Here is a 23,824-nt window from a genome sequence, read left to right as displayed (position 1 = left end):
TTATGGAAGCATTGGCATCTATCTGGGTATCTCTTGCGTTGTGTGCTCACGTCTCGCTCTGGTAACGAACATACCGCTGGACGCTGCGACGGTCTGCGACGTTCATCCTGCGCAGAGCTGATGTGCAGTTGACACAACGATCTCGCCGAGTCGTTTGTATTTGCCAGACAGACTCTTGTGTACCGCCCATCGACGTTCAGGGCTTGACGTCTCCCCCGTTGGATGTTCCTTGATCACTCAATCGACTTCACACCCCCCCGTTCGTATCCTCTCGTGCCTCCACTTTCACGCCAGGCGTCTGCTGCGCAAGCACCTCAATCATGCCCGCAACATCCTCAGCCTTCCTCTTCTGCGTCTCCTGATCCGCCGGGTTCTGCAGCGTATCAAGCCCGCCAAACAGCCACAACTCCTGCAGATCGCGTATCAGCGTCGCGATGTCCTGCGTCGTCTTGATCTGTCAATGCGTCAACGCAAGCATTCCTGCATCTGTTCAAGACACCACCACACGCACCAGCCCGGCAGTCTGTTCGCGGATCGTCAACTCCTTCGCCGCGCTCGTCGCGTAGTCGTTCGCAGCTGCCATGGTGCTCGGCGGCGCGCCGTCCATCTTGACTGCTTTGAGGATCGTGCTCAGGTAGCCGTCGCCGGCGGCAGGATCGACGTTGTCACTCCGCGGCGTGATGGCATCGCAGAGTGCTTCTGCGCGCGCTGGTAGGCGTCAGCAGGCACCGCGGAGAAAGAGAGAGGGCCATCTAGACCACAGAGCGTATGCGCATGCGCAGCAAGGCTGAGCCTAAGCCTCGCCTTACGCCGAGTAAACCAGCAATGGAAGAGAGAGCTTACCGAGTAGCGCCTCTCTTGTGCGCTTCGAAGGGTCCATAGCAGCCTCAGCGACCCCAGGTTCGAGCGTGGGGAAGTCGCGTCGTTAACTCCGCCGCCTCGTGTGATGCACGCGATTCTAGCTTATCGATAGAGACTTGGACCGTGCTCCTTTCTTCGCTACCACGGTATTCCGCTCTATTACAGCGGCGATGTGCTGAGAATGCCTTTCCTTGGGACTGGGTTCGACCAGGACCATGGTCTGGGACACGTGAGGTGTGATTTGAGCAAAACCCAGACCCTGATCTTTGGATGACGATTACCTTGGTGCTGGATTCCGGGGCTGCGAGTCATGGTCGATTCGAAGATGCCGTGTAAAGTTCAGCCTCGTGGTAATGACAAGCAGAGTCGATCTCGTCATGGTGTGCTTGGAGTGACATACTCGCAGGGATATTGCAAATCTTCTCAACAAGGCCGCTGGCTCGCCACAAAGGTAAATTCCACATTGCTCCAGACCGCGCGTGCCGTGGTCAATACTTGGCTTGCGAGGCTGAGCTGCGCATCTGTCTGAACGCCCTGTACTAACGTAGCACGGTTGCAGCTGAGGATCATGAGGGGTTTTGTGGCGCTGCAAATCTACATGGCGGTTCTAAACCTCGTCTTCGAACGTCAAAAGGTTGGTGGAGCAGCAGCGTTAACAGGAATGTGCCGCGACTCGCTCTCGGAGGATCCGTCGATCTTGGCCCACGTCCACGGCTCTGTTGTCCACTTCTGGGTCAGGCTAGCCTTCGTCGTGGGTCTCGCCACACTGACACCGCTAATGCAGCAAACGCCCTTAAAGAGGCGTCTCTATCTTCCCAGCCACCGTCTCGGTATAGCGTGCAGGCCCTTCTGTCAGGCTCCTACTTAGTACGGCCGCGAGTCGCTATGCGAGAATGTTGGATGGCTGATCTAGCCCGACAAAGCTTCCTGGAACCCGGCCCCCCTTTCCGCAAAGACCGACACGACGTACAAGACGATGGTGTGGCTTCGGCGCAGGGCCCGCAACGTGTGTGTGTGCAACAGCTGCTGGCGCCGCGTTCTTGGCTCTTGACGTCGCTCCATGCCGTGCCGTCGAGGCCTCGCCCGTGGGTGCAGCGCCTAGGTTCTCTGACGCCCTCTAACATTCCTGTAATATTCCTTGCACGTGCATTCGCCCTTCCGAAGGGGGATGTCCGGGTTGGTGGCGCTCTCGATTGCTCTTCAGCTGAATCCATTTGAGATTGTCCATCTGCAGGGTACTGGTCGGTAGTTGTGACGTGTCTGTATGTACATGCCGACTTTATGCACTGCGCTCTACCAATCAATCTCAGAGCTAGAAAGTCACGTCTGACCGGAATCCCCTCCACGTCAATGTCGCGATAGCAAATACGAAGCCTGTTTTGTGGCTAGCTGATCCAGGCTGATAGAGGAAAAGGGCCGTTTGAAGAAGTGGGTCGTAAAGCACGTTGAGGCTGAAACCAATCTGACTTGCTGTCTGAAGTGATGTTGAGATTGAAGACGGTCGAGTAGCTTGTGTCCAGTAATTCGTTCAATTGACAATATTCTTTGCTTGTGTATCTATCCTCTCCTGGCTTAACCTTGCCATTCGTGACAACTTGAAGACTCTGCAATGTGCTGAGTGCCTACGTACAGGTTCAAAATTTGTAAAAACGCCCCGACGCCCCGCTGAATGTGCCCTTGACCTTGCTGAAATGCCGATACTGTAAATTGTGGAAACAAAAATGAACGTGAGGCCGAAAGGCGTTGGATGAGCGTATCAGACTGCAAAGGAGTGTGATGTGCAAGATCGGAAACTGTTGCAAAAGCGACGCGTCCATCAATGCGCCGCGACAAGCATGCTCTTGCGAGAGAAGAGGGAGAATCTCGACTTCTTCTTCGCAGGCTCTGGCTGCGCCGAAGAAACATCAATGACAGACTGGTGCTTGTATTGCGATTGCGGAGTTACATCCGGTGTTACTGGGGCCGAAGCAATTGTGGACAACGGTCTGCTGTAATTCTGTTCCTTGTTAATATCCTTGTTCTGATCTTGGCTGCTGTTTGGCCTTGAGACCTCAGTGGTGGAACTTTCTGTGAATCTATTAGCGATGTCATGGTACAATTTCCATGCAAGACTTACGCGAAGATGCTACGGATCCATCGGATGCTTGAGAGCTACTGGAAGATGGCTCGCCAGCTTCGTCTGGGTTGGTCAGCCTTGCTATATCATGTGGCAGAGCTGCACATACCGTCTTCGGTGATAGACATTGCAGAAAGTGGGCTCCTTCTCTTAGTGACAGAAGACCGGCTGCTGATAGTAGTCTGAGGCGCCGGTCGATGCTGTGCAGGAAGCTGGGGCACAGTAGGTACACTTGATGAATGGCTAAAATAGTCGCGACGCGCAGGCTGGCGTCCGCGTGAAGGCGCCTCCTGGTTTGATTGCATCATTGTAGAGATGGAGAGGTCACTGTTTGTCCTCTTGCCGAGGCTGCCATTGCGGCTGTGGGTGGGCGATGAGGCGATAGAGCTGGGACGCGATCGAGATGTTGGTGTGTTTACTGTCTGATACAATGCGACGCCTGATCTTGGGTTTGCACTGGCAGATGACATGGACCTGCTCCTTCGAGCCGCTGCAATCCTCTCTCTTAGATCTTCAGCGCGGATGGTTGTGGGAGTCGCTGACAAGGCGTCTGCAGCAGCGTGGACGGGGATGTGTTTGTACGGGACTTTGGGTTTTTGTGGCTCTTGGGTAGCTGCTTCTTTCTTATGTTCCGCAGCGGCTTCCTTTGCCTTCTTGATCTTGGAGAAGAAAGCCATTGGTTAAGATGGAGGTATGTTGAGTAGGTTGTTTGTGTGTTGTGATGGAAGGTTCGGACGAGAGCGCAAGTTTCGATACTGCGACCCTGTGTCAGACCCAGGCTGTGGGTTATACTTCAGCAAATAGTGGCTCAACAAATAATCCACTGGCCTGGTGATAGCATTTTCGTCAATGCGTGTTTGATATTGGCGCTACCGAGATGCGCCGAACTATTGCGATGCAGCCATAGGCACTAGACGTGACTAGCAACCATTCAGAGTCATTAGCTCCCGTTCGGGACTATCAGCCCACCAGGAACCGTACAAAAAGCGCATGGCGGATCGTGCGGACACGGTCGAGGCGGCCAGAACAGTGAATAGGTATGCGTATCTGCGGCGGTCAAACGAACGCACGTGGGACAAGATCGCTGATCTTTCACTGGTGTTGAGGTGCGACGCTTCGACTTCCAAGATTTGGAGCACACCAGTTTCCCAGTTTCAGAATGTGGCCATGCCAGCCACAAGCGCATCTGCAGCTAAAGTTAGCATCCATTGCACCCCGGGCACAGATAAGAGGGCGGTGATGCCCACATTCCATGCAGGAAGTCGAGACCAAACACATCTCAGAAAGGTGGAGGAGTTTCAAGAACGTGGCCACCTTGTGCATGTTGATCGATGATAATGCACTCAGCTGTGCCTATGGAGGCATTTGGGCTGTGCGGACATTCGCCAAGGGGGATTTGTGATTCTGGGCTTTGCCGCGCGCTGACGGTCTGTTGGCAACCGTGCAGTTCCAGGATTTACCAAACTGTCAGCCGGACAGGCCCCAGCAACCGGTTCCGAATCATACTAAATAGCACTAGCACCCACATAACCATCAAATGTCATCGATCATCGTCTTGCCGTGTCCTGCCACAAGAACCAAGGTAGCGTATCGGAAAATTAGCGGATTTTGTTGGCGTAAACACCTTACCTTGCCTTGCGAGTGCCGAATGTTGAGCTCTCCGTAGTGAGCGGGAGCTAAAAATGATCCCACTGTTCAGTGAGGGGAGCTCGTAAAGAGTGGATTAGTTTCTTACAGCTTGACTTCTCTTCTGGTGGCTTGGGCACATGATTGGTCTCGGCGACATACGTTCACCTGCATGGAACTCTTCTTTCAAGTTTGCGTAGGTCGCCGTGCTTGCGCAGGAGGCCGAAGCTCGCTCGCTTCTCTGTAGCAGCCTTTGATCGCGCTTTGGTCATCGACGGCTGTCCACCAGAATGAGATGGATCTCATGCCGCCCGGATCGTGTCTCTGGGGAAGTCCTCCCTGTTCGGTTAGTTTCGCCGAGTGGACCGTTGGCTCGATTGGAGATGATGCTAAATGCTTAGTAGCTGGACAGAATCGATGCTCGGCCATCAGCCTCAAGTGCGCTTGTGCTTGCTTGTGCCGAGATCTGGCAGGATAGAAGAGCACCCTCTGGAGGTTCAGGCAATTGCGGCTGTCAAAGGGCCGGTTGGCATGGTTGAATGTGATGTGGGGTACACGTGTTCAGGGGAGGGAAAGGGAGACTGGTTCAGGGTCTGCTGAGCTGCATCTGGACAAGCCTCGTCCGCCGGCTGTGGTGACCAGACGTTTGGGTGCCAGACGTGCGAAGAACGTGGCGATTGAGTACCTACGTCTAGAAGGGAACCGTTGGAGCAGGTGTGCAGGAAGAGCCGAGGAGACGAAAGCCGCCGATGTGGAGCAGGTGATACACAGGAGCTCGAGCTGGGCGCGTGGTGGCACGACTGCCCGTCAGCACAAGCAGCCCAGCTCAGCGCCTGGAAGCCGAAGAACACATGGCCGACCGTGCGAAAAGCGAGGTCGAAGCCAGCCTTGCAGATGGAATATCGTGGACGGCGGTGTTGGTGTGGGAGGTGGACGAGTCGCACGCCAAGGCATTGCGTCAGAGGCTTTGGGTCTGGGGATGGACGGTGGCCACACCAGTGCGAAGGTGATGCATGTTACCGCAGCACATCGACCGCCCATCACGCACCTGTCTCCTGCATCGCTACTTCCCGCCGTGGTGTTGCGGCTCAAGTACGTCAGCCTTTGCCGCGGTCCAGGTTTCGTTAGCACCCAGCCTCTTATCGATATCCGCCGTGTTAGCGTGGGCGAGGTGTTCCGCTGTCCGCTGTCCGCTGTCCGTTCTGCAGCGCACGCACGCACGCACGCACGCACGCACGCAACGCGACCGACGATCACACCTACCACCGAGCACCGTCGCAGTCACGATACTGCGCACCGAGCCTGTCGCTGACCCCGCGCACATCGCGCATCGCCTCGCATCTCGCCGCACTGCACCGCAACGCACTGCACTGCGCCGGAGCGCCCCACTGTCCTGTCGCGCGCCCTGCTCGTCGGCGCACGCGCACATCTGCCGCCCGCCTAGCCTCGTATCGTCATCCGCCCAGCGCGAACCTCGCACGCACGACGCCTGGCGCCTGACCAGCATCACGCCGCCGGGACCAGCCGCACCGCCCACCTTTGCCCTGCGCGCACCGTCGCGACTGCATTCTTCGCTGCCGAGGGGACATTGGTCGCCGCCAGCGTGCTGGCAGAGCCCTCACGTGGAGAATGGCCCTGGTAGCGCCACCGGCCCACGATCGCAAGCGCGTCAAGGTCTACGAGCTCAAGAACAATGACTGGTTCGACAGGGGCACAGGCTTTTGCAGGGGCGTTGTAGTGAATGTAGGCTCGCGTGAATCCTCTGCCATGGCCCAGGCTGACACGCGCTGCAGCAGGAAGAAGCCAAGATCGTCGTCTTGTCCGAAGACGACCAGACGCGCCAGTTGCTCGAGACGCGCATCAGCAAGGACGATGGCTACCAGAAGCAGCAGGATACACTCATAGTGTGGACCGAGCAGAACGGCACCGACATGGCCCTCAGTTTCCAGGAGCCAGAGGGCTGCGCCAACATATGGTAGGCTTGTCGCGAGTGCTACCGTCACGGTCAGCGCGCTGACTGTTAGCAGGGAATTCGTCAACGAAGTGCAGTCGCGGTTGCAGCAGTTGGCTCAAGGTGCGTTGACCTGTCCACGCGCTCTCCATGCAGAGCTGATCTAACGCAGACGATGGTCTTTCAGACGATATCGACCACATTGGTCCCATAATGCTGCCCAATCCAGACCTTGGCAACCTCCACGAGATCGAAAACCACATGCGCGCAGCAAACTCGACACCGGGTGGTCGCGAAGCCCTGGCCAAATTCATCCTGGCGCAAAAGTACATTCCCATGCTGATACCCCTCGTGGACATGGCAGAGGACCTTGAGAGCGTATCAGATCTGCATCGGCTGTGCAGTATCATGAAGATGCTCATTCTGCTCAACGACACTTCCATCATAGAATATGTCGTGCACGATGATATCATCTTGGGCGTTGTTGGGGCACTGGAGTGTGAGTACTCATGCACAGATTCCCATGTACTCTTTGACTGACCATCCTCACAGATGACCCAGATTTCCCGCTACACAAGGCCAACCATAGACAGTACCTCTCCGACGAGTCCAAGTTTAAGGAAGTGGTCAAAATCGAGGACGATTCCATAAAACGGAAAATCCATTCGACGTACCGCCTGCAGTATCTCAAGGATGTCGTACTTGCGCGCATCCTCGACGATCCCACCTTCTCGGTCCTCAATTCGCTCATCTTCTTCCACCAAGTCGACATTGTCCAACATCTGCAATCGAACCTTCCTTTCTTGAAAGAGCTGTTCGGCATCTTCGGCGCGAAGGAGCAAAGCTTGCAGCGTAAGAAGGATGCTGTCCTGTTCATCCAACAATGCTGCGCAATAGCCAAGAGCCTACAGGCGAACGGCCGAGCTCAACTTTATCAGAACTTCATCAGCAACGGCTTGCTGGAAGTGATACAGTTTGCGCTCAAGCATCAGGATGCGTCCGTGCGAGTTGCAGGAACAGACATACTGGTCTCACTTATAGACCACGATGCATTGATGGTCCGCAGTTACATCTTCAAGGCTATCCAGGAAAAGTCGAAGCCACTGACCGACACGCTCATCGAGTTGCTCCTCATCGAGGTTGATCTGGGCGTTAAAGCGCAGATGGCTGACGCGATCAAGATATTGCTGGACCCTAACGCAAACTCGGCATCCATCGAGGCTCTAGGCCGTACTAACAGCGACTTCCTGGCAAAGATGAGGGGTCAATTGCCATCAATACCCCAGACTGACTCGTTCGTTCAAAACTTTTACGACGAGTCCGCAAGAAAGCTCTTCCAACCGCTCAAGGAACTTGAAGGCAAAGAATCGAGTAAGTGCGTTGACTTGTCTCTATGATGCAGCTAACAGTATTCAGTGGGTGACCTCTCGATACAAGAGGTATCCTTGTACGCTCATCTGGTGGAGGTTTTGTGCTTCTTCATCCGGCAACATTCTTACCGCAGCAAATACTTCATCCTTTCAGAAGGTCTTGCAGCTAGAGTCGGCCAGCTGATGAGTTGTCCGGAGAAGCACCTCAAGTTGAGTATGTACGTCTGAGCCTGAACCGTTACGACTGCTAACGTCATGTAGCCGCTCTGAAATATTTCCGCACAGTCATCGCCTTACACGACGAGACACATAATCGGCAGATCATCCAACACCAACTCTTCGAACCAATCCTTCAAGTCTTGTTCGACACGATGCCGCGAGACAACCTGTTGAACTCAGCCTGCCTCGAGCTCTTCGAGTTCATCAAGCGCGAAAACATCAAAATCATTGTTCACCATTTGGTTGAGACGTATCGTGAGAAGCTTCAGCTTGTCACGTATGTTGACACCTTCCAAAACCTCATCTTGCGTTACGACCAGATGCAAGAGCCAGTGACCACACAGGAGCTCGACCACTCTTTTACTAGCGTGGAAAGTGACACACCTGCGCGACCATCAGGATTGGTCAACGGTGGCAAGTGGGGTCAAGGGTTGAGGGACGTGGACGCAGACGAGGAAGCGTATTTCAATACATCAGACGACGAGGACGAACTGGCAGCTCCTGGGAAGCCAGTGCTGAATGGAGCGTCGCCAGTACGACCACTAGTAAACTACCCCGACGACGATGCCGAAGACGATGTCGACATGGATATCCCCATGACCCTGCGCAGTGCAACAGCTGCCATGCAAGCAAAGGACGAGAGCAAGTCACCGAAAACGATCAGCTCTGCAGGGTCACCTCCGGAACGTATTTCCGAGAAGCGTCGTAGAGAAGACGATGAGGAGGATGAGCTGCTCGCTAACCTATCGACGACGACCGCACCCAAACGCCGTGCTTCGACATCAAGCAACACAAGTACACCGAGTCTACGCAGTCTACGCCGAAAATCACCGCAGATCAACTCTGGGAAAGATGGTGGAACGGCCAAGAAGATATCAATTTCACTACCCGTAAAGACCGGAGGCGAGAACAACGAGAACGAATAAGACGTTTACGAAGCGTGACGTGGAGGAACTCGCGTGGGCATTATTTCAACAATCCTGACGTACCTATACCCTCGGAAGAATCGCACATGAGCTCGCATTGTATGAACTTGGCTTTGCCAATTCACTTCGTCATATTGTCTGGATGATCACGGGGTTAGCGGCATGGCATTGGAAGGTGTAATCACCGGCGTTTGTTTGGTGGCGGCGTCTGGCATATTTTAGTTGCGCTGGCTGGACTGGGCTGTATTGTTGAAGTTCCGACGTTGCCATTGCGTCATACTGGCTTTGTACCATTTACATAGCATTGACACAAGAGAAGACATAACGATCACTCTTTGCGCTACACCATTGAATGCGATGACTGGGCTGTAGAACTGCTGTATCCGTGTAAGATGACGTTTCTTCGCGTCTCACTAGCGCGTGTCTTCCGCGACTCTTCCGCGACTCTTCCGCGTCTTGTCCCTGCGTTGTGCCCCGCCATCCCGCTTCGTATGAAAGCACCCCACATCATTCTTACGGCGTCGTTCCCAAGACGCATCTCGCATCTCGCCAATCCCTCCGTATCCCGCACAACCACCATCCGCCACGCGCCCTGCCAATCTTGGTCGCAAGCTATGAGCCAACTCGATCCGTCGTGCACTGCACCTCGCGACACAACGCTCTCCTCGTACAAGCCCAATACAATGCCGTCGAAGTCGTTGACGCTCATACTGGCCGCCACGCCATCGCTCGGCATTGGAAAATCAGGCGGTCTACCCTGGCCACAACTCAAGCAAGAAATGGGATATTTCGCACGCGTCACAAAACGGACTTGGCCAACGGGTATATCAGAGGGCGACGCAGCGGGGCAGATGGCGGAGAAGAGAACAAGGATGAATGCGGTGGTGATGGGGCGGAAGACGTGGGATTCCATACCGGAGCGTTTCAGGCCTTTGGCGGGGAGGGTGAATGTCGTCGTTACGCGGGACACAAATGCGTTTACAAAGACCCTGGGGAACGGAGAAGAACAAGGAGGGAGGACAGGCAATACCCCAAGTCCGTTGGTCGCGAGCAGTGTGTCAGACGCGCTCCAGCAGTTACAGAGCGACAAGGTCGGCATAGAGGTCGACAAGATCATGGTCATCGGCGGCGCAAGCATCTATGAGCAGGCGCTGAAACGGAAGGAGGCGAAGCACGTCCTGTTGACAAAGATCCAGAGGGAGTACGAGTGTGATACTTTCTTCAGCGAAGACTTGGATGGAACGAACTGGAAGAAAGCCAGCCCAGAAGAATTGAAAGAGTTCACTGGGGAAGCCTTCGAACACGGTACAGAGGTCGAGGAGAAGGATGTGCGATTTGAGTTTTGCTTGTATAATCGTGTGGCGTAGGCAACTTGAACGATTCGCGTGAACGGTAAACATCGTCTGCTTCCCTATAAGGGTACTGTCGATACCATAGCTGTGAGGCGTCGATACGGACGGACTCACAACCCAGCGATCAGACAGCACGCGTTCGTGCATTTGTGGAAGCTGTGGCTATGTTCACCGAGTCCCGAGGGTATGGGCAACCAAGGAACCGAATGAGGCAAGCCTCGATTCGTTTGCTCCACACCGAGGACAAGTTACACAACTTACTATAGTGGAAGCAGACGCAGGAGTAGTGAAGCACCGATTGTCTCCCACTTGGCTCGAAGCTGATCCGCGGCTTCCGCATCGCACTTTGGTATATAGTAATCACATGCAACGTTGATCAGCACATGGGCGCGATGATAGACGGAAATGACGCGAGCGGCCCTTCTTGCTTTTACTTATATATCCGCGCATGCCCCCTAATCGTTGTGCATTCTCAGGTGTCGTCTGCTATTGTATTCATGCTTGCACCTACGTCATCCACATGAACCACCTCATCTCCTTTCCTGATGACATTTGCGCAATCCAGGCACCCAATGCACATGCTGACAACATGGCCCTTTGCGTAGCACAGCACATCGCCGCGGTGCACACAGACTGACCGTGCAGGGCTCAAGCGGAGGGACTGTCGTGCCGCAGCCCGCTCCAACGCACCCGAAACTCGTCCGCCGTTACGGAGTACAACGCCCTGAAGTGTGTTGCTATCCACAACAGGCAGAAGCTTCGAGACGAACACCATGAGCTAGTATTTAAGCGCGGTTTGACGGCTACCGGCCGAGGAAACCACCGAACAATTGCCATCGACACAGCTTCTCAGCCAACCCCACAGCAACAACAAACTCGGCAGAACGCATCTCCCTCACAATGGTTGAGCTCGTCAAGAACCTTATTCCCGCCGAGTACGGGTACGTTCACCCTCTCCATGCCCATTGCACTGCGCCTCCAAGTCAATTGCTCGCTTTACAGGCGCAACCTGCGCTTCATCCATCGAAGTCGCGCAACCTCAACTAACCATCCTTAGCTACGTCCTCGGCGCTGTCGTCAGCACTTTCTTCGTCAACGCCTGGCACGGCGGCCATGTCGGTTCCTTCCGCAAGGCAGCCAAGATCCCTTACCCCTTCGAGTACGCCTCGTACGAGCAGATCCAGACGGCATCTCCCGCGTCCAAGAAGGCCATGCTGGCCTTCAACTCGGCTCAGCGCGCCCACCAGAACTTCGGCGAGAACCACCCCACCGTCATGGGCACACTCTTGATCTCCGGCCTCAGGTGGCCCGTGGCTACCGCTATCCTGGGAGCCGTGTGGAGCGTCAACCGGGTCGTGTACGCTGTTGGATACTCAAACAGTGGAGAGGAGGGCGGCAAGGGCAGGTACTATGGCGCTGCGTGGATGTTGGCGCACTATGCGCTGATCATCATGTCTGGTATCTCCGCGTACAAGATTGCCATGGCTTAATCGCCGTACCCCTACAAGGGGCGCACTTCGACCCCATACAGACCCGACTTTTGAGACATTCGTGCATTACAGCCACGTCTCCAGAGAAGTGATGGTTTGGAGTCAGCCAAACTACATGGCCATGCTTCCTATACGGCTATCCTATAGCCATTGGGTGCTACACGGGCAAGTTTCGTAGTCCGGCCTGTAGTCTCAGAGCTCCAGGCCCGAACACTAGAAAGCTGTCGTCTTAGCACAACCCCAGCAATGAACAAAACGTCACTCTTCAAACCGCATTAACAAAGGCTGTATTAGTCTCCTGCAATATCACCCTTCACCATCACTGTGTAAACATGCGTCCGACACAAGCAACCAAAATTGAACTCTACAACCCGAATACCTACATCTGCCAGAAAAGAAGCGTGCCGCTATGATAATGCCGTGTACTATCCCTCGAAACCCCCCCGCGAAAACAGAATGGTGTAGATTGCATTTACCCCCTGTTTCTGAACAAGAGAAAAGAAAAGAACACAAGAGAAAAGAGTGGAAGGGGCGAGGATGTATCGACCCTCCACGCCGCGAATGTCAAGAAGGAAGGCGTGGGAAGAGGAGGGGGAAGAGGAGGAAGAAGAGTAGAACTGTACTGTCATCGCACCAGCACCTGTTTGCCATACCAGGCACGGTTCTGCTTCGTCCCGCTGAGCTGTAGGGAGCCTAGTCCCGCGTGTACGCATCGACGTCCAGCGGGTCATGTGGAGCCAGAGAGCTGCTCTGGTGGAGTGGACGTGCGTTGAGCTCCTTGGCTCCGTCGTCGTTGCCGACCGCCTCGTTCTGGGCAGAGGGGTCTGCACGGTTGTTCGTGAGGGGTGCGGTGAGATGGCGTCGCGGCTTCGTCGTGGTGCCTCCTGCGCGTGGGACTTGGGTGTGTGAGGCGTCCGGCGGGGATGTGGATGAGGGCAGAGCGGAGGAGGAGGTCTCAACTGCGTCTTGGATACATGTCCCCCTCCACAGATCGCGGTGCGAGGTGTCGATCGCGGCTGACTCGGTGGAGGTGCGGTTCTTAGCTGGAAGTGGTGTGTCGAGGGGTGCGTGGGGGTGCGGCTGGAAGTGGCAGTACAGTGTCGTCTCGAGGACTTGGTTCAGCTGTGATGTGGGTAGGTTTGGAGGGAGTCCGCGGACCATGGCCAGAATTCCTACTCCCGGGACGTTGACGGTTTCGACAGTGACGGTTTGGTCGGTCTTCAGAGTGAATTTGCACATGCGGCCGAGTGCGGCGTACAGCTGGGCTGAAGCGACAGAGGAAGTGTAGACGCGCTTGATCTGGTCGATGGAGCCGCGGTAGATTCGTTTGTTGTAGTTGGCGATGGCGAATATATCCGGTCCGAGGAGTTTGGCGAGATTGAATGCGATGAAAAGGATCAGGAAGCAAAGCCAGAGAGAGCTGGTGATCTCGGTGCTTGATGCGCTTGAGGTGAATGTCTTGTAGCCATCGGCGATTGCGATGTTGGGGTTGGGGATGGTCATGGCTTGACGGCAGAATCAAAGGTATGAAGCGAGGGCAAGTGAAATCGAAATGGACAAGATGTGTTGTTGAAGCAAATCGGCTTGCGGTTGTGTTCTGTAAGTTGAAGAAGCGGGAAAGTAGTACATTTATGTAAAGACCAAACAGCATCTGCGCATAAGCATCTGTCAAGACATCGTCAGATGATTGAGACACACTCTTAGAACGCGTTTGGTAGTGTCTGAAAAAGGTCCTGCGCGTGCGGCTCAGCCTTACTAGAGCAAACCTGTAGATCCATATGTGTCTTGCCCTGTATGTGGGTGACTACACGATCTCCAGATCAGGCACCTCGTTGAGAGCATATTCGTTGCCTCGCAAGAGAAGTTTTATCTTTCAATGTCCAGCTGGAAGAGCTTTCGCATTCGTGACCAGCTATGGAGCATCGATGTAGGAACTGCTAACCGGCGATAACGTTTGGGTACTATTTCTACGAGATCAGACCGCCAGCGTTGAGGTTTGTTACAGTTTGTCTGTGTACAATTCGAATGCCTCTGAGTGGTAGTCGTTTTGTTTGGCACGGTCTGTCTCAAGCGCACGTGTGCTGTCAGGCCTACCCTGACACATGTTGTTTTAGCCAATTTGTCTCTGACTAGACGTGCAGATCGAGGACAAGCTTCAGTAGGAGCGGAAAGGAGGTTTGACTCGGTTTTCTGGAAGATTGCACTCCTGTTTCGGAGGTTTCTGAATCGCTGGCCCCCACTTTGGAGTTCACCAGAAATGATACGAACAGTTCCTTGCGCCGAATTGTTCTATCCTACGGTGTCCACAGTATCACATGCGCATGCACGTCCCGCAAGTATGGGAGTCCACTGGTCAAAGAGCAATTGCCTGCTCAGCTTCCGCCATCAACGCATCCACTCTCGGCTTCATGAGCAGCATGTAGTCCTCTTCCGGAAGCACTGGCCTGGGTTCCTGGGCTTGGAAAGTATGGATGTTCTGCTGACTGTTGAGATGCCAATCCCACCAGGTAGCTTCAATGTTCGGTGCACCTGGAGCATCGTATCTCTGGAAATGGTCTTCTTTCATGATCATGCCAATCAGCGAACGATACTCGTTTCTCCTCGTCTCCTTTATCCCCCCATACTGTACAAATTTGATGGTTCTGATGTGCCGCACGCGGCGCAAGAACCGGACCACAAGCCTGACGTCAATCATGTGTACCCAGTTGTGCGGCCAGAAAAATACGAGCTCATCTAGACGCAGTTGTTCCTGGTTGCAGAAGAAGCTCTCCGAGGACCCCGTTCCAGTCCACTCTTCGCAGCGTACTGACCATGGCTCAAAACCAAGCTTTCTTATGTTTCGCAGTTTGTGAGGAGGGAGATTCCTCATACGAGCGACGTCGTGTTCAGTCCACAGTGTAAATCTCGTCTTGTTGTACGCTAAGGGTGTGAAGTCCAGTGCAAATTGGCGACATACGAGGAGGAGTGAGAGGTTTTCAGAAGGCCGATATTGATGTTTATACTGTCGAAGAGGGAGCCCTATGTGAGGTATTCCTGCGGCCGGACGTTGTTCGAGTGCGTATTCCGCGATGCGTAGTCGCAGCTCGACAGGCAGTGCTAAGAACATGACCGGAGGTGTCGTACAGGTGAATCCTGCAGCAAAGAACAGAAGTTCTCACGTTGCAAGAAGAACACAGATATGGCTATAGTGTTTATGATATGGTCAGGTTGTACGGTATGCAGGCTGACATTGAGTCCTTCAAGGTTGAGGGCTCTTGCCTAATTTGTTGCCCGAGAAATAGCCGGCCGCTCGTGCGCTGCGCCCATCTGCCATCTGATTAGATTTTCACCGCTTATCACACCCCGCAACACCACGCCTCGCGCCGACTCCCTTCATGCACATCGTCGGGTGTACCACTGTTTTCCTTCTCGGACTCCCAAATATAGCTGATGCTCTCCGCTTCGGGAAATGGTGTCCCCGCGCTTGCGACCTTACTCTTGGCTATGCGACTTTCAACGATACAGATCCGTGGCTTTCCCGCAAAATCCGACAGTGCCGAAGCGAGCTAAGAGTCAGCTCGTTGTATCTATGCTTTGATGACTTTTGCGACTTGAACGATGGGGAGGTGCCACGCTATATTGCCGAGACGAGCGAGTGGTGCGACGAGCACGCGGGCGTAACGTTGCCTTCACTACACGATGTTGTCGATCATTGGACCCCGGAAGATAGAGCCCAGCTACCAAGACTTAGTGCAGAAAAGGCTCTCAAATGGCCAGTGTTGAGCTCTGTGGTTTTTCTGGATGAGTCGTTCTTTGAAAGAGGGTTCACAACTCTGGTAGGCAGTGCAGCTGAAATGGCCCTAATCAAAGCGCTGATCGGCTCTAGGATGCTGCTTTCTTCGAGTACGATATTCATGTTGTGTACGGATGGTACATGTACTATTTTTGGATCGTTGTTGTATCTTTTGGGGTCTGCTTTCGGCTTCTTGCTCTGCTTACCAAGACCAAGAGTCGAGAGTGGTCAGCCGCGCTCAACGACGAGAACATCGTCCCCAAAAATCAGCGCGGTGTGCTAAGCCTACCTAACACCTGGCTCAAGCGCTATATCACTGTACCTGCTGCGTTTGGCGAGCGTTGCTCGCAACCTGTTGGTTGGTGTACCATACCGCCTCGCGCTCAATCACTCACAATCGCCGCCTTCATCATTCTCAACATCGTCCTGTGTTGTGCAAGCTACCGCTTGACAGATGGCAATCTCTACTGGCCGAAAAAATCTGACCAGCTGCTGCGTTTTGTTTCTGATCGAACAGGAATCATCTCGCTTGCCAACTTCCCTCTAGTATGGCTATTTGGGATGCGGAACGATGTATTGATGTGGATGACAGGCTGGGGCTTTGGTACGTACAACGCATTTCACAGATGGGCGGCAAGAGTCGCAACGTTACAAGCTGTGGTACATAGTGTTGGATATACCTTGATGATATTGGACAGTAAGCCGACGTACAATTGAACTTCCTGCTAGAAAGCTGACATAGGCCAGATGATGGGTGGTCAAATTTTTTGAAGTATTGGACCAAACACTACTTCTGGAACGGCGAACTGGCTACTATCGCTATGTGTCTGCTTCTAGCGCTCTCTTTCTATGGCGTCAGACGAGCACATTATGAGATCTTTCTCGTCACACACATTGCACTGTCGATCGCAGCTTTGTGGTCGATGTATTACCATGTGGAGATATTCACCAATGGCGAATGGAACATCTTTATTTGGCCTTGCCTTGGTGTCTGGGTCTTCGATCGTTTGCTACGCGGCATCCGCATTCTGGCATTCGACTGGAAAGTATGGAACACGAAAGCTGTTGTCAGCTACGACCCAACATCGAACCTTGTGCGCATGGACGTACCGATGTTGAGGAACTATATTACGCCGAAGCCAGGTACCTATTATTACATCTATGTTCTGAACGATCTAGCGTACGCTCATCAGAGCCATCCGTTCACGTTGGCATATGTCGCATCACCACAGGCAAACGAGCAAATACCGCTCTCGCCCGTGTCGTCACGACCCTCCAACCATCGGACCGATTCATTTTCGTCTTCTGAATCAGATGCACTACTCGCACCCAAGTCTTCCACAACACTGGCACCATCAATGGTGTATCTCATACGACCTTATGACGGCTTCACATCGCGACTCAAAAAGCGCTGCCTCTCACGCCCCAAAACACTTCGTGTCAACATTGAAGGGCCGTACGGGCACAGTGTACTACTAAGAAAGTTCTCCAACATCTTGTTTATCGTTGGCGGAACTGGAATCGCGGTACCGTTATCGCATCTCGCACATCTGCTCGCTACCGAGTCGAACGTGCAAAGTGTGAAGATCGTATGGGCAGTCAGGGAGCATGAGTTCTTGAATTCCATGCTGCGTGAGTTCAAGCATCTGCTTGCTGACGAACGATGCAATCTCGAGGTACATGTCACTCAAGATGTTGAGCACAAGGACGACATTCCTGAGCACGCACCACGTGGCGTGACGATTGAAGTTGGCAGACCAAATGTACACTCGTTAGTCGGAGAAGCAGCGCATGATGTTGGTCGACTGTCTCTTGCTATTGTAGCGTGCGGCCCTGCACGAATGGCTGACGAAGCTCGCATGGCCAGCGTGCAAATGCTTGGCCAGGGCTTCACAGGCGTCGAGTATTTTGAGGAGTCTTTCAAATGGTAGGTCCTATCGCATATAGAGGAAGTTCTGGTGACTGGAGCTGGGATCACACATAGACCATATGCGATTGTTATGACTTGTTCTTTAAGATCTTTCCACGAATCGAGCATACCATCTAGCGACTTCCTTGACAGACTCTTCTAAGCCCTTGATAACCTCCCCACCCAACAGCATCTTTTCTGTTGTTCTTGAATCCACCCGATATGGCATGTTGGTCGGCGTTCGTTCGCGTCCCAAAGCAAATACATCGCTTTCGATCTCAGACGCAAATTCGCTTTCAATCATCCTCACTGCCTTGCTCCAGACCCGCTCTCCATCTAAACCTTCCTCTGTAGTCGCGGCTGCGACAAATCTAGGCGGTATGTCCGCGTCTTTGACCTTCTCCTCATCAAGCGCCTCGACATGCACCCTTGCACAATCTTGCACATGCACGAATCCAAACGCATACCTTGGCGTGTTATCATCAAAGAGTAGCGCTCTCGTCTGCCGATCCATATGCATTCGTGCCTCCTCCGCCGTCTTCACAAACTCGGACGTTCCGATTACGGTCCCAGGAATGACCTGCACGATGGAGAACGGCATTGCACGGCTGCGACGTAGGTTGTCAAGGTAGTCCATGCATTGAGCTTTTGAAGCGCAGTACGCCTGGTGGGCGGACGATAATGGAGGCTGATAGGTGAGCGAGGCGGCATTGACTCTGACATGTTCGTTCAGAATCTGGGTCATACCACGGCCGTACGTGTCGCCAACTTCTGAGTCGACGAGACCTGCGCCAGCCTGCGTGAAAACAATCCTTCTGACTGTCCCGGATAATTTGGCGGATGAGAGGACGTTGTTCATGGAGTGCAGGAATGGGCGGTAAATCTCGTTGTCAGGATGCAACGTCGGCAGAGGCCAGACTCCAGCAATATGTACAACGTAATCGACATCTGCAAACGCTTCATCGTAAGCGCCTTCGATTGCGTTGTCCGGCACGATCGCGAACTCAAGACGGTCGAGGTAGGGTTGTACCGAAGGTGCTGACTCAATAGTCGCTACTGCGTTCTCGCGGCGGACAATGCATCTTACTCGATATCCAATATTGAGGGCGTAGACTACACACGCGTATCCTATGGTTCCGTTGGCGCCTGTGATCTGAGACAGACGTTAGCTAGTGTGTAGACGGTTGCGTTGCCTATGACGTACTGCAACTAGACCCTTACGCGCCTCTGTCATTGTCGCTTTGTGTGCTGGTTGCCTCTCTGCAACAGAATGTGAACTACATTCTGAGAAGAGAGAACATACCAAAGCTGTAGTTAAACCCACGGCAAGGCTTCACTCGGTTTAAAAGCGGCTGTCGAAGGGCGTTTGGGTTGGGTAGGAACATCATTTGCCTCCAAAGGCCTGGACTTTCCGCTGTGGACTTTCAGCTTTTCCGATCGAAAAACAGCGATCCAGGACGCATAACCGTATACACATCGATCGGGGCTCTCCGAAGCTACATCATGTTTGAGACGGATTGACGGCGTGCATGCCGATCGGTAGAAAACACATACTGGATGAGAGGATGCACTGTTCTTTCTGCAATTGTGACCGCGGACCGATGGACTCAACTATCCGGTCCGAGGGATTTCCTCACGCGACAACAAGGAACCTGGACGTCGTCATCGTGAGTAACCTCTTGGTGATGGTCGTGAGACCACATGGCACTACGTCATCGTATGCATCTGACGTCGCGATAGATAGGAGCTTCATTAGGAGGTCTTGCAACCGCACTCGCCCTTAAGCGCCTTCCGTCGCCGCACGCCCATACGATCACATTACTTGAGCGCAATCCCGAACGGGTCCTGAACAACCATGGCGCGGGTATTGTTGCGGGTGGCGACACGCTCGCGTTCTTCAAGAGATATGACAGATGTGGGCGCGAACTGGCCGTCTCCAGCCTGCGCAGGCAGTACCTGAACATTGACGGCGAGATTGTGCACAAAGAAGATGTGAAACAAAATATGACGAGCTGGGATCTAGCATATTACATGCTCCGCGCCAATGTCGACGGTTTGGAAAGCGAATACTGCTCGGTCCCCGAAAGCGACGATAGCAATTCCACAGTGAAGCACCTGCATGGGCACAAAGTCACAGGGATGTGGAGAAAAGAGAGCGAAGGAGGTAGACTCGTCATCGAGTATGAGACCAGCGACAAGGTCAAGGGTTCGGTAGAAGCAGGCCTCGTTATCGGCGCGGACGGCCCCAGCTCCACCATCCGCTCAATCTTTTCACCCGATGTCGAGCGAACATATGCTGGCTATGTCGCTCTGCGTGGCACCCTCCGCGAGGACAGTGTCAGTCCTAAGACTCTGGAAGCCTTCAGCGAGCGTTTTACGTTCTTCCATTGCCCCGGCATCCAAATCCTGGCATACCTCATCCCCGGCACAAACGGCGTATTATCGCCTGGGAAACGTTTCATCAATTTTGTGTACTACAAAAACACGAAGCCCAGGGGCATGACCGACCGCTCAAAGGAGTTCCGCGAACTCATGACAGACGTGGATGGCAACTACCACCGCATCACGCTACCGCCGGGCAAAATCAACCCCAAGGCGTGGGAGAAACAATGCAAGATTGCACGTGAGAAACTCCCACCGCAGTTCGCAGAGCTTGTTTGTTCAACAGAAACGCCCTTCGTCCAGGCCGTCACCGACGTCATATCGCCAACCAACGAGTTTCTCGACGGGCGCGTCATCTTGATTGGCGATGCGCTTGCTGGCTTCCGGCCCCACACTGTCGCCAGTACAAGTCAGGCGTGCTTTGATGCGACAGCTCTGGCAGACATGATTGAGGGCAAGCTTGGGAGGAAACAATGGAAGATGCAGACGCTGGGGTTTGCTAGGACGATCCAGGCCAGGGGAGTGAGTATGGGAGAAAGGAGTCAGCACGAAGACCTGCCGTTGGCCGAGCATATCCAAGATCGAAACCTGGCCAGCAGACCAAGGCAGGATGAGATTTGGCCTCATTGGGCGCTCGAGGACCTGGATTGACGGAAGAATGTTTCACGCACAGATCGATTATGCTGTACCTATTCGCAGACAACTGCGGGAGAGGAGGTGTGCTTAAATATCGTCCCATTACCAACAAGCGCACTCCATCACTTGTCTTCTGAACCTGTGTTCATCAGGTTGTGATCAAGCTTGTCAACAAACAAAACAAACAATATTTGAAGCCCAGTTTTGTTTGTTTGACAATTCCCTGGTGTTGCGCTTTGTTTATTGGCTTTGATAGATTATAGGAGCTGTTTTAATTGTACAATTGTTTGATTATTAAGAATTGTGAGGCTCTAAAAGGCGATATCAAATACTAAGGTAGCTCCTCCTAATCCGCCACAACAGAGCTAGAGTAAACGTGACAAGTATAAATAACTCAGCAGTATAACTTTAATTATTACCAAGCTGGGTTAGTAGATTTACAGCGTGGTTGTAGCTGGCGATTTTTTTGGCAATTGTACTAGATGATTGACATTCATGGATGGATGCCAAACCTAAGCTAGTACCAGAATCTTTCTCTGTTACAATACAACAATAATATTACAATAACCTGTTTAGTATATTCTATATATCTCTACAGTCTTAAGAACATTCTATCAAAAGAGGAGGAAGAGAAGGGATTCGATCTAGGCTAGCGGTCCGCAACCAAGTCTACGAACACCGCTGCTTAAGCAAGCGTCTGCTAGTCTGGATGAAATCTACGAGCTTTTAAGCTTGCAGGTTTAACTCTACTCTCAGAACAGGCTATCTTTTTGCTCAAGCTACTATATAATTGCTGTGTTGAGCTAGTGGTGGTGGGTTCCAACTACCCCAGGAAATCGATCGTCAGCAGCTATCACAAGTATCCTAACAACCTCACGTGCAACGCGAATTCAAACAAGTTCAAACAGATTTGATAAAAAGGAGCAGGAATATCGATTCTGTTTGATGTTAGGCGTACTGGACGTTAGTTCGATTGTTTTGAAGGAATCAAACAAAACCAACTCAGAATATTAAATCCATTTGATCGTTGACAACCTTGGTTGTGACATGTTGGATGATCGACACACGGAACTAAGAGCCGTGCCTCGGGAGCTAGTATTAGCGCCTTGTATTCCGTGCAACGACGCTCAAAGCTTTTGACTGACAACCGGACTGATGAGGGCGTTTGTGGGCGAATGTTTTGGGTTCCGATGCAATGACTCGGGCCATGGACTTTCTGAAGGCTTTTCACTGCAGCAGAACAACGGTCGGTCGATAGTTGGATACCAGAAACAGCCGAATATCCCCTATAAACGCCACCAGTGACGTTGCCTAGCCCCTTTTGCGATAGCCTGTCGAGGCGTGCCATGTCCAAATATCTGACTCGGAAAGACTATATATTCTGCCGCGGTCTTGACATACTCACCCCGTTTCTGTTCCCGTGCATTCGTCACTCGTTAGTATTCGCGCCCAACCTTCAGCAGTTCGCCAACGCCCTTGGACTAGTTTGCTCATTACAGCGATGATCACATCGTCACCATGATTTCCACACTCATTCTCTCGACTATAATCACTCTGGCTACGGCTCAGCAGGTCACAATGACCGTCCCATACGTCTTCGGCGATGCCAATTCTGTAGCTGCGTCCGTTGTAGGCGCCAACAAGGACGCCACCACATTCGCGCTGGCGTGTATGTCAGCCGACTGCGGACTCTTCCCCAAGAACATCCTCGTCGTGGGACGCTCGACCTACCACGTCGACATGTCGGACCCCAACACCGATTTCACCGCAACCCAGGATTGCGTGCTTGCATCCAGCAGTGCGGTGTGCAAGGAAACTGCTGGCGGCAGTGAGGCCAACTTCCCGGGATCGAGCACGACGACTTACGAGGGTACCGAGATTGGCAAGCTGACCTTGACGGTCACTGCGGGTACGGAGGAGCTGGTTCTTACAGGTTCCGTGGCCGGGAGCTCGTCTGCAATAGCGTCGCAGACTGCAGCTCGGAGTGTACCTTCAAGCGCATCGACAGCAAGCGTCACGCCAATGCCGGGGTCAGGTAGCGCCGCTGCATCTTCAAGCGCATCTCGAACGGGTTCTGCACCTGCCCAGGCTTCTACGGCCGGTGCGGCAGTCAACGGTATGGTCTTCGGAGGGGGTTTTGTTGGCATTGCTGCATGTGTGTTTGGCGGTCTGCTGTTGTAGGAGAAGTTTTCTTCCAAGCACCGTGGAAGCCCGTTAGCAGAAAACAATCTTTGATGGTATTGAGAAGACACGTGCTTTGCATGGCATGTAACCTCAGCATGAGAGAAAGAGGGGCTGGTTGGAGTCGTGAGGCTATTTTCGCTCAGGCGCATTCACACTCATCCGCCTAACCATAGAGCGTCATGAAACAGCTTGATCACCAATCTTCGTAATGAAGAATAACTTATGCAGATGTTGTTTGTCAAGAGCTCATGGCATCCTTCTACGCCTAGAAAAGAGGATACTCACGACCCTAGCGTTTGAGCATGAATATCGTGGTCATCCCGTTATCGGTACGAGATGTTTTCTCATGCGGAGACGGGATGAGGAAACTCTGATCAATCGCCATGGGTTCTCGGGGTGGAGATGCAGCTCATGTCATCCCCCTGTCCTTTGTGCAGGAAAAAAACGACACACGTAAGTCAGTGAGAGTACAGATACAGAAACCGACTCTTATTAGGAACGGAGTCTGGCATACCGAGTATCGACCAGCCTACGGTTTGAAGAGCTAGTCTGTTCTCGTGGCCAGATGCTGAACAGTGCTCACAAGCAGACCTGTCTACAGAAAGAAGGTCAATACGCCTGCCGTTCTGGGACTATATCGTGCAGCCAAGCTTAAGCAAGAGGAGATGCGAGATCCCATCAAGAGGCTGGCACGGGACGGACTACATGGATGCCGTGTTGCAGACGACAAAGTCATTTGCGGTGGTTGTCGACGAGCCCTGCTGTCAGGCTGCCGGAAGTTCAAAAGCACCGTTCCGATGTCATAGCTACACATCCTTCATCTGCACATAGTCATTGTTTCACAACATCTTGCCACCTCCAACCACATCAACGTATACCCCACCGACTTCTTCGGCTTCGCACCCCACTTTGCTATCTTCGCTCCCGTGTCGTTATCAACAGCCGGCTGGCACGTAATCTCCCACTCCCAGGCCGTGAAATCCTTGTGCCCATGTACAGACATGGGTTTGATGTCCAGGATGTGGAAGTT

General features: G+C 53.1%; 11 protein-coding genes across 11 annotated transcripts, besides 4 other annotated features; 6 read left to right on the top strand and 5 right to left on the bottom strand.

The window, feature by feature from the left end:
- Positions 1–247: 247 nt before the first annotated feature.
- On the bottom strand, positions 248–880 carry EKO05_0011238 (uncharacterized protein; the record flags this gene model as incomplete). The annotated part of the gene is made up of 3 exons (XM_038944397.1): positions 248–454; positions 512–708; positions 844–880. The coding sequence occupies 3 exons, from the start codon at positions 878–880 to the stop codon at positions 248–250; spliced, it is 441 nt and encodes a 146-aa protein (XP_038792428.1).
- A 1,797-nt stretch (positions 881–2,677) lies between these two features.
- Positions 2,678–3,654, bottom strand: EKO05_0011237 (uncharacterized protein; the record flags this gene model as incomplete). Its single annotated transcript, XM_038944477.1, has 3 exons — positions 2,678–2,928; positions 2,978–3,040; positions 3,087–3,654. The coding sequence occupies 3 exons, from the start codon at positions 3,652–3,654 to the stop codon at positions 2,678–2,680; spliced, it is 882 nt and encodes a 293-aa protein (XP_038792427.1).
- A 2,157-nt stretch (positions 3,655–5,811) lies between these two features.
- Positions 5,812–5,843: a tandem repeat.
- Positions 5,844–5,929: 86 nt separating this feature from the next.
- Positions 5,930–5,968: a tandem repeat.
- A 264-nt stretch (positions 5,969–6,232) lies between these two features.
- Positions 6,233–9,069, top strand: EKO05_0011236 (Platinum sensitivity protein; the record flags this gene model as incomplete). The annotated part of the gene is made up of 7 exons (XM_038944322.1): positions 6,233–6,346; positions 6,397–6,578; positions 6,631–6,677; positions 6,727–7,053; positions 7,107–7,925; positions 7,971–8,138; positions 8,186–9,069. 7 exons carry the CDS (start codon positions 6,233–6,235, stop codon positions 9,067–9,069), a joined length of 2,541 nt encoding a protein of 846 aa, XP_038792426.1.
- Positions 9,070–9,683: 614 nt separating this feature from the next.
- EKO05_0011235 (Dihydrofolate reductase) lies at positions 9,684–10,436 on the top strand (the record flags this gene model as incomplete). Its single annotated transcript, XM_038947509.2, has 1 exon — positions 9,684–10,436. One exon carries the CDS (start codon positions 9,684–9,686, stop codon positions 10,434–10,436), a length of 753 nt encoding a protein of 250 aa, XP_038792425.2.
- An 885-nt stretch (positions 10,437–11,321) lies between these two features.
- Positions 11,322–11,911, top strand: EKO05_0011234 (Glutathione transferase; the record flags this gene model as incomplete). Its single annotated transcript, XM_038944479.1, has 2 exons — positions 11,322–11,362; positions 11,479–11,911. 2 exons carry the CDS (start codon positions 11,322–11,324, stop codon positions 11,909–11,911), a joined length of 474 nt encoding a protein of 157 aa, XP_038792424.1.
- Positions 11,912–12,399: 488 nt separating this feature from the next.
- Positions 12,400–12,433: a tandem repeat.
- Positions 12,434–12,478: 45 nt separating this feature from the next.
- Positions 12,479–12,526: a tandem repeat.
- A 78-nt stretch (positions 12,527–12,604) lies between these two features.
- On the bottom strand, positions 12,605–13,414 carry EKO05_0011233 (uncharacterized protein; the record flags this gene model as incomplete). Its single annotated transcript, XM_038947508.1, has 1 exon — positions 12,605–13,414. One exon carries the CDS (start codon positions 13,412–13,414, stop codon positions 12,605–12,607), a length of 810 nt encoding a protein of 269 aa, XP_038792423.1.
- Positions 13,415–14,264: 850 nt separating this feature from the next.
- EKO05_0011232 (uncharacterized protein) lies at positions 14,265–15,017 on the bottom strand (the record flags this gene model as incomplete). Its single annotated transcript, XM_038947507.1, has 1 exon — positions 14,265–15,017. One exon carries the CDS (start codon positions 15,015–15,017, stop codon positions 14,265–14,267), a length of 753 nt encoding a protein of 250 aa, XP_038792422.1.
- A 268-nt stretch (positions 15,018–15,285) lies between these two features.
- On the top strand, positions 15,286–17,614 carry EKO05_0011231 (uncharacterized protein; the record flags this gene model as incomplete). Its single annotated transcript, XM_038944302.1, has 3 exons — positions 15,286–15,726; positions 15,777–16,380; positions 16,431–17,614. 3 exons carry the CDS (start codon positions 15,286–15,288, stop codon positions 17,612–17,614), a joined length of 2,229 nt encoding a protein of 742 aa, XP_038792421.1.
- Positions 17,615–17,695: 81 nt separating this feature from the next.
- On the bottom strand, positions 17,696–18,826 carry EKO05_0011230 (uncharacterized protein; the record flags this gene model as incomplete). The annotated part of the gene is made up of 2 exons (XM_038944342.1): positions 17,696–18,745; positions 18,797–18,826. 2 exons carry the CDS (start codon positions 18,824–18,826, stop codon positions 17,696–17,698), a joined length of 1,080 nt encoding a protein of 359 aa, XP_038792420.1.
- A 367-nt stretch (positions 18,827–19,193) lies between these two features.
- On the top strand, positions 19,194–20,625 carry EKO05_0011229 (uncharacterized protein; the record flags this gene model as incomplete). The annotated part of the gene is made up of 2 exons (XM_038944488.1): positions 19,194–19,259; positions 19,333–20,625. 2 exons carry the CDS (start codon positions 19,194–19,196, stop codon positions 20,623–20,625), a joined length of 1,359 nt encoding a protein of 452 aa, XP_038792419.1.
- Positions 20,626–22,128: 1,503 nt separating this feature from the next.
- EKO05_0011228 (uncharacterized protein) lies at positions 22,129–22,791 on the top strand (the record flags this gene model as incomplete). The annotated part of the gene is made up of 1 exon (XM_038947506.1): positions 22,129–22,791. One exon carries the CDS (start codon positions 22,129–22,131, stop codon positions 22,789–22,791), a length of 663 nt encoding a protein of 220 aa, XP_038792418.1.
- Between the last annotated feature and the right edge of the window lie 1,033 nt (positions 22,792–23,824).

This window comes from Ascochyta rabiei, chromosome 22 (genome assembly GCF_004011695.2).
Source record: "Ascochyta rabiei chromosome 22, complete sequence".
Taxonomy (NCBI): domain Eukaryota; kingdom Fungi; phylum Ascomycota; class Dothideomycetes; order Pleosporales; family Didymellaceae; genus Ascochyta; species Ascochyta rabiei.
This window is presented reverse-complemented; position numbering and strand designations above follow the sequence as displayed.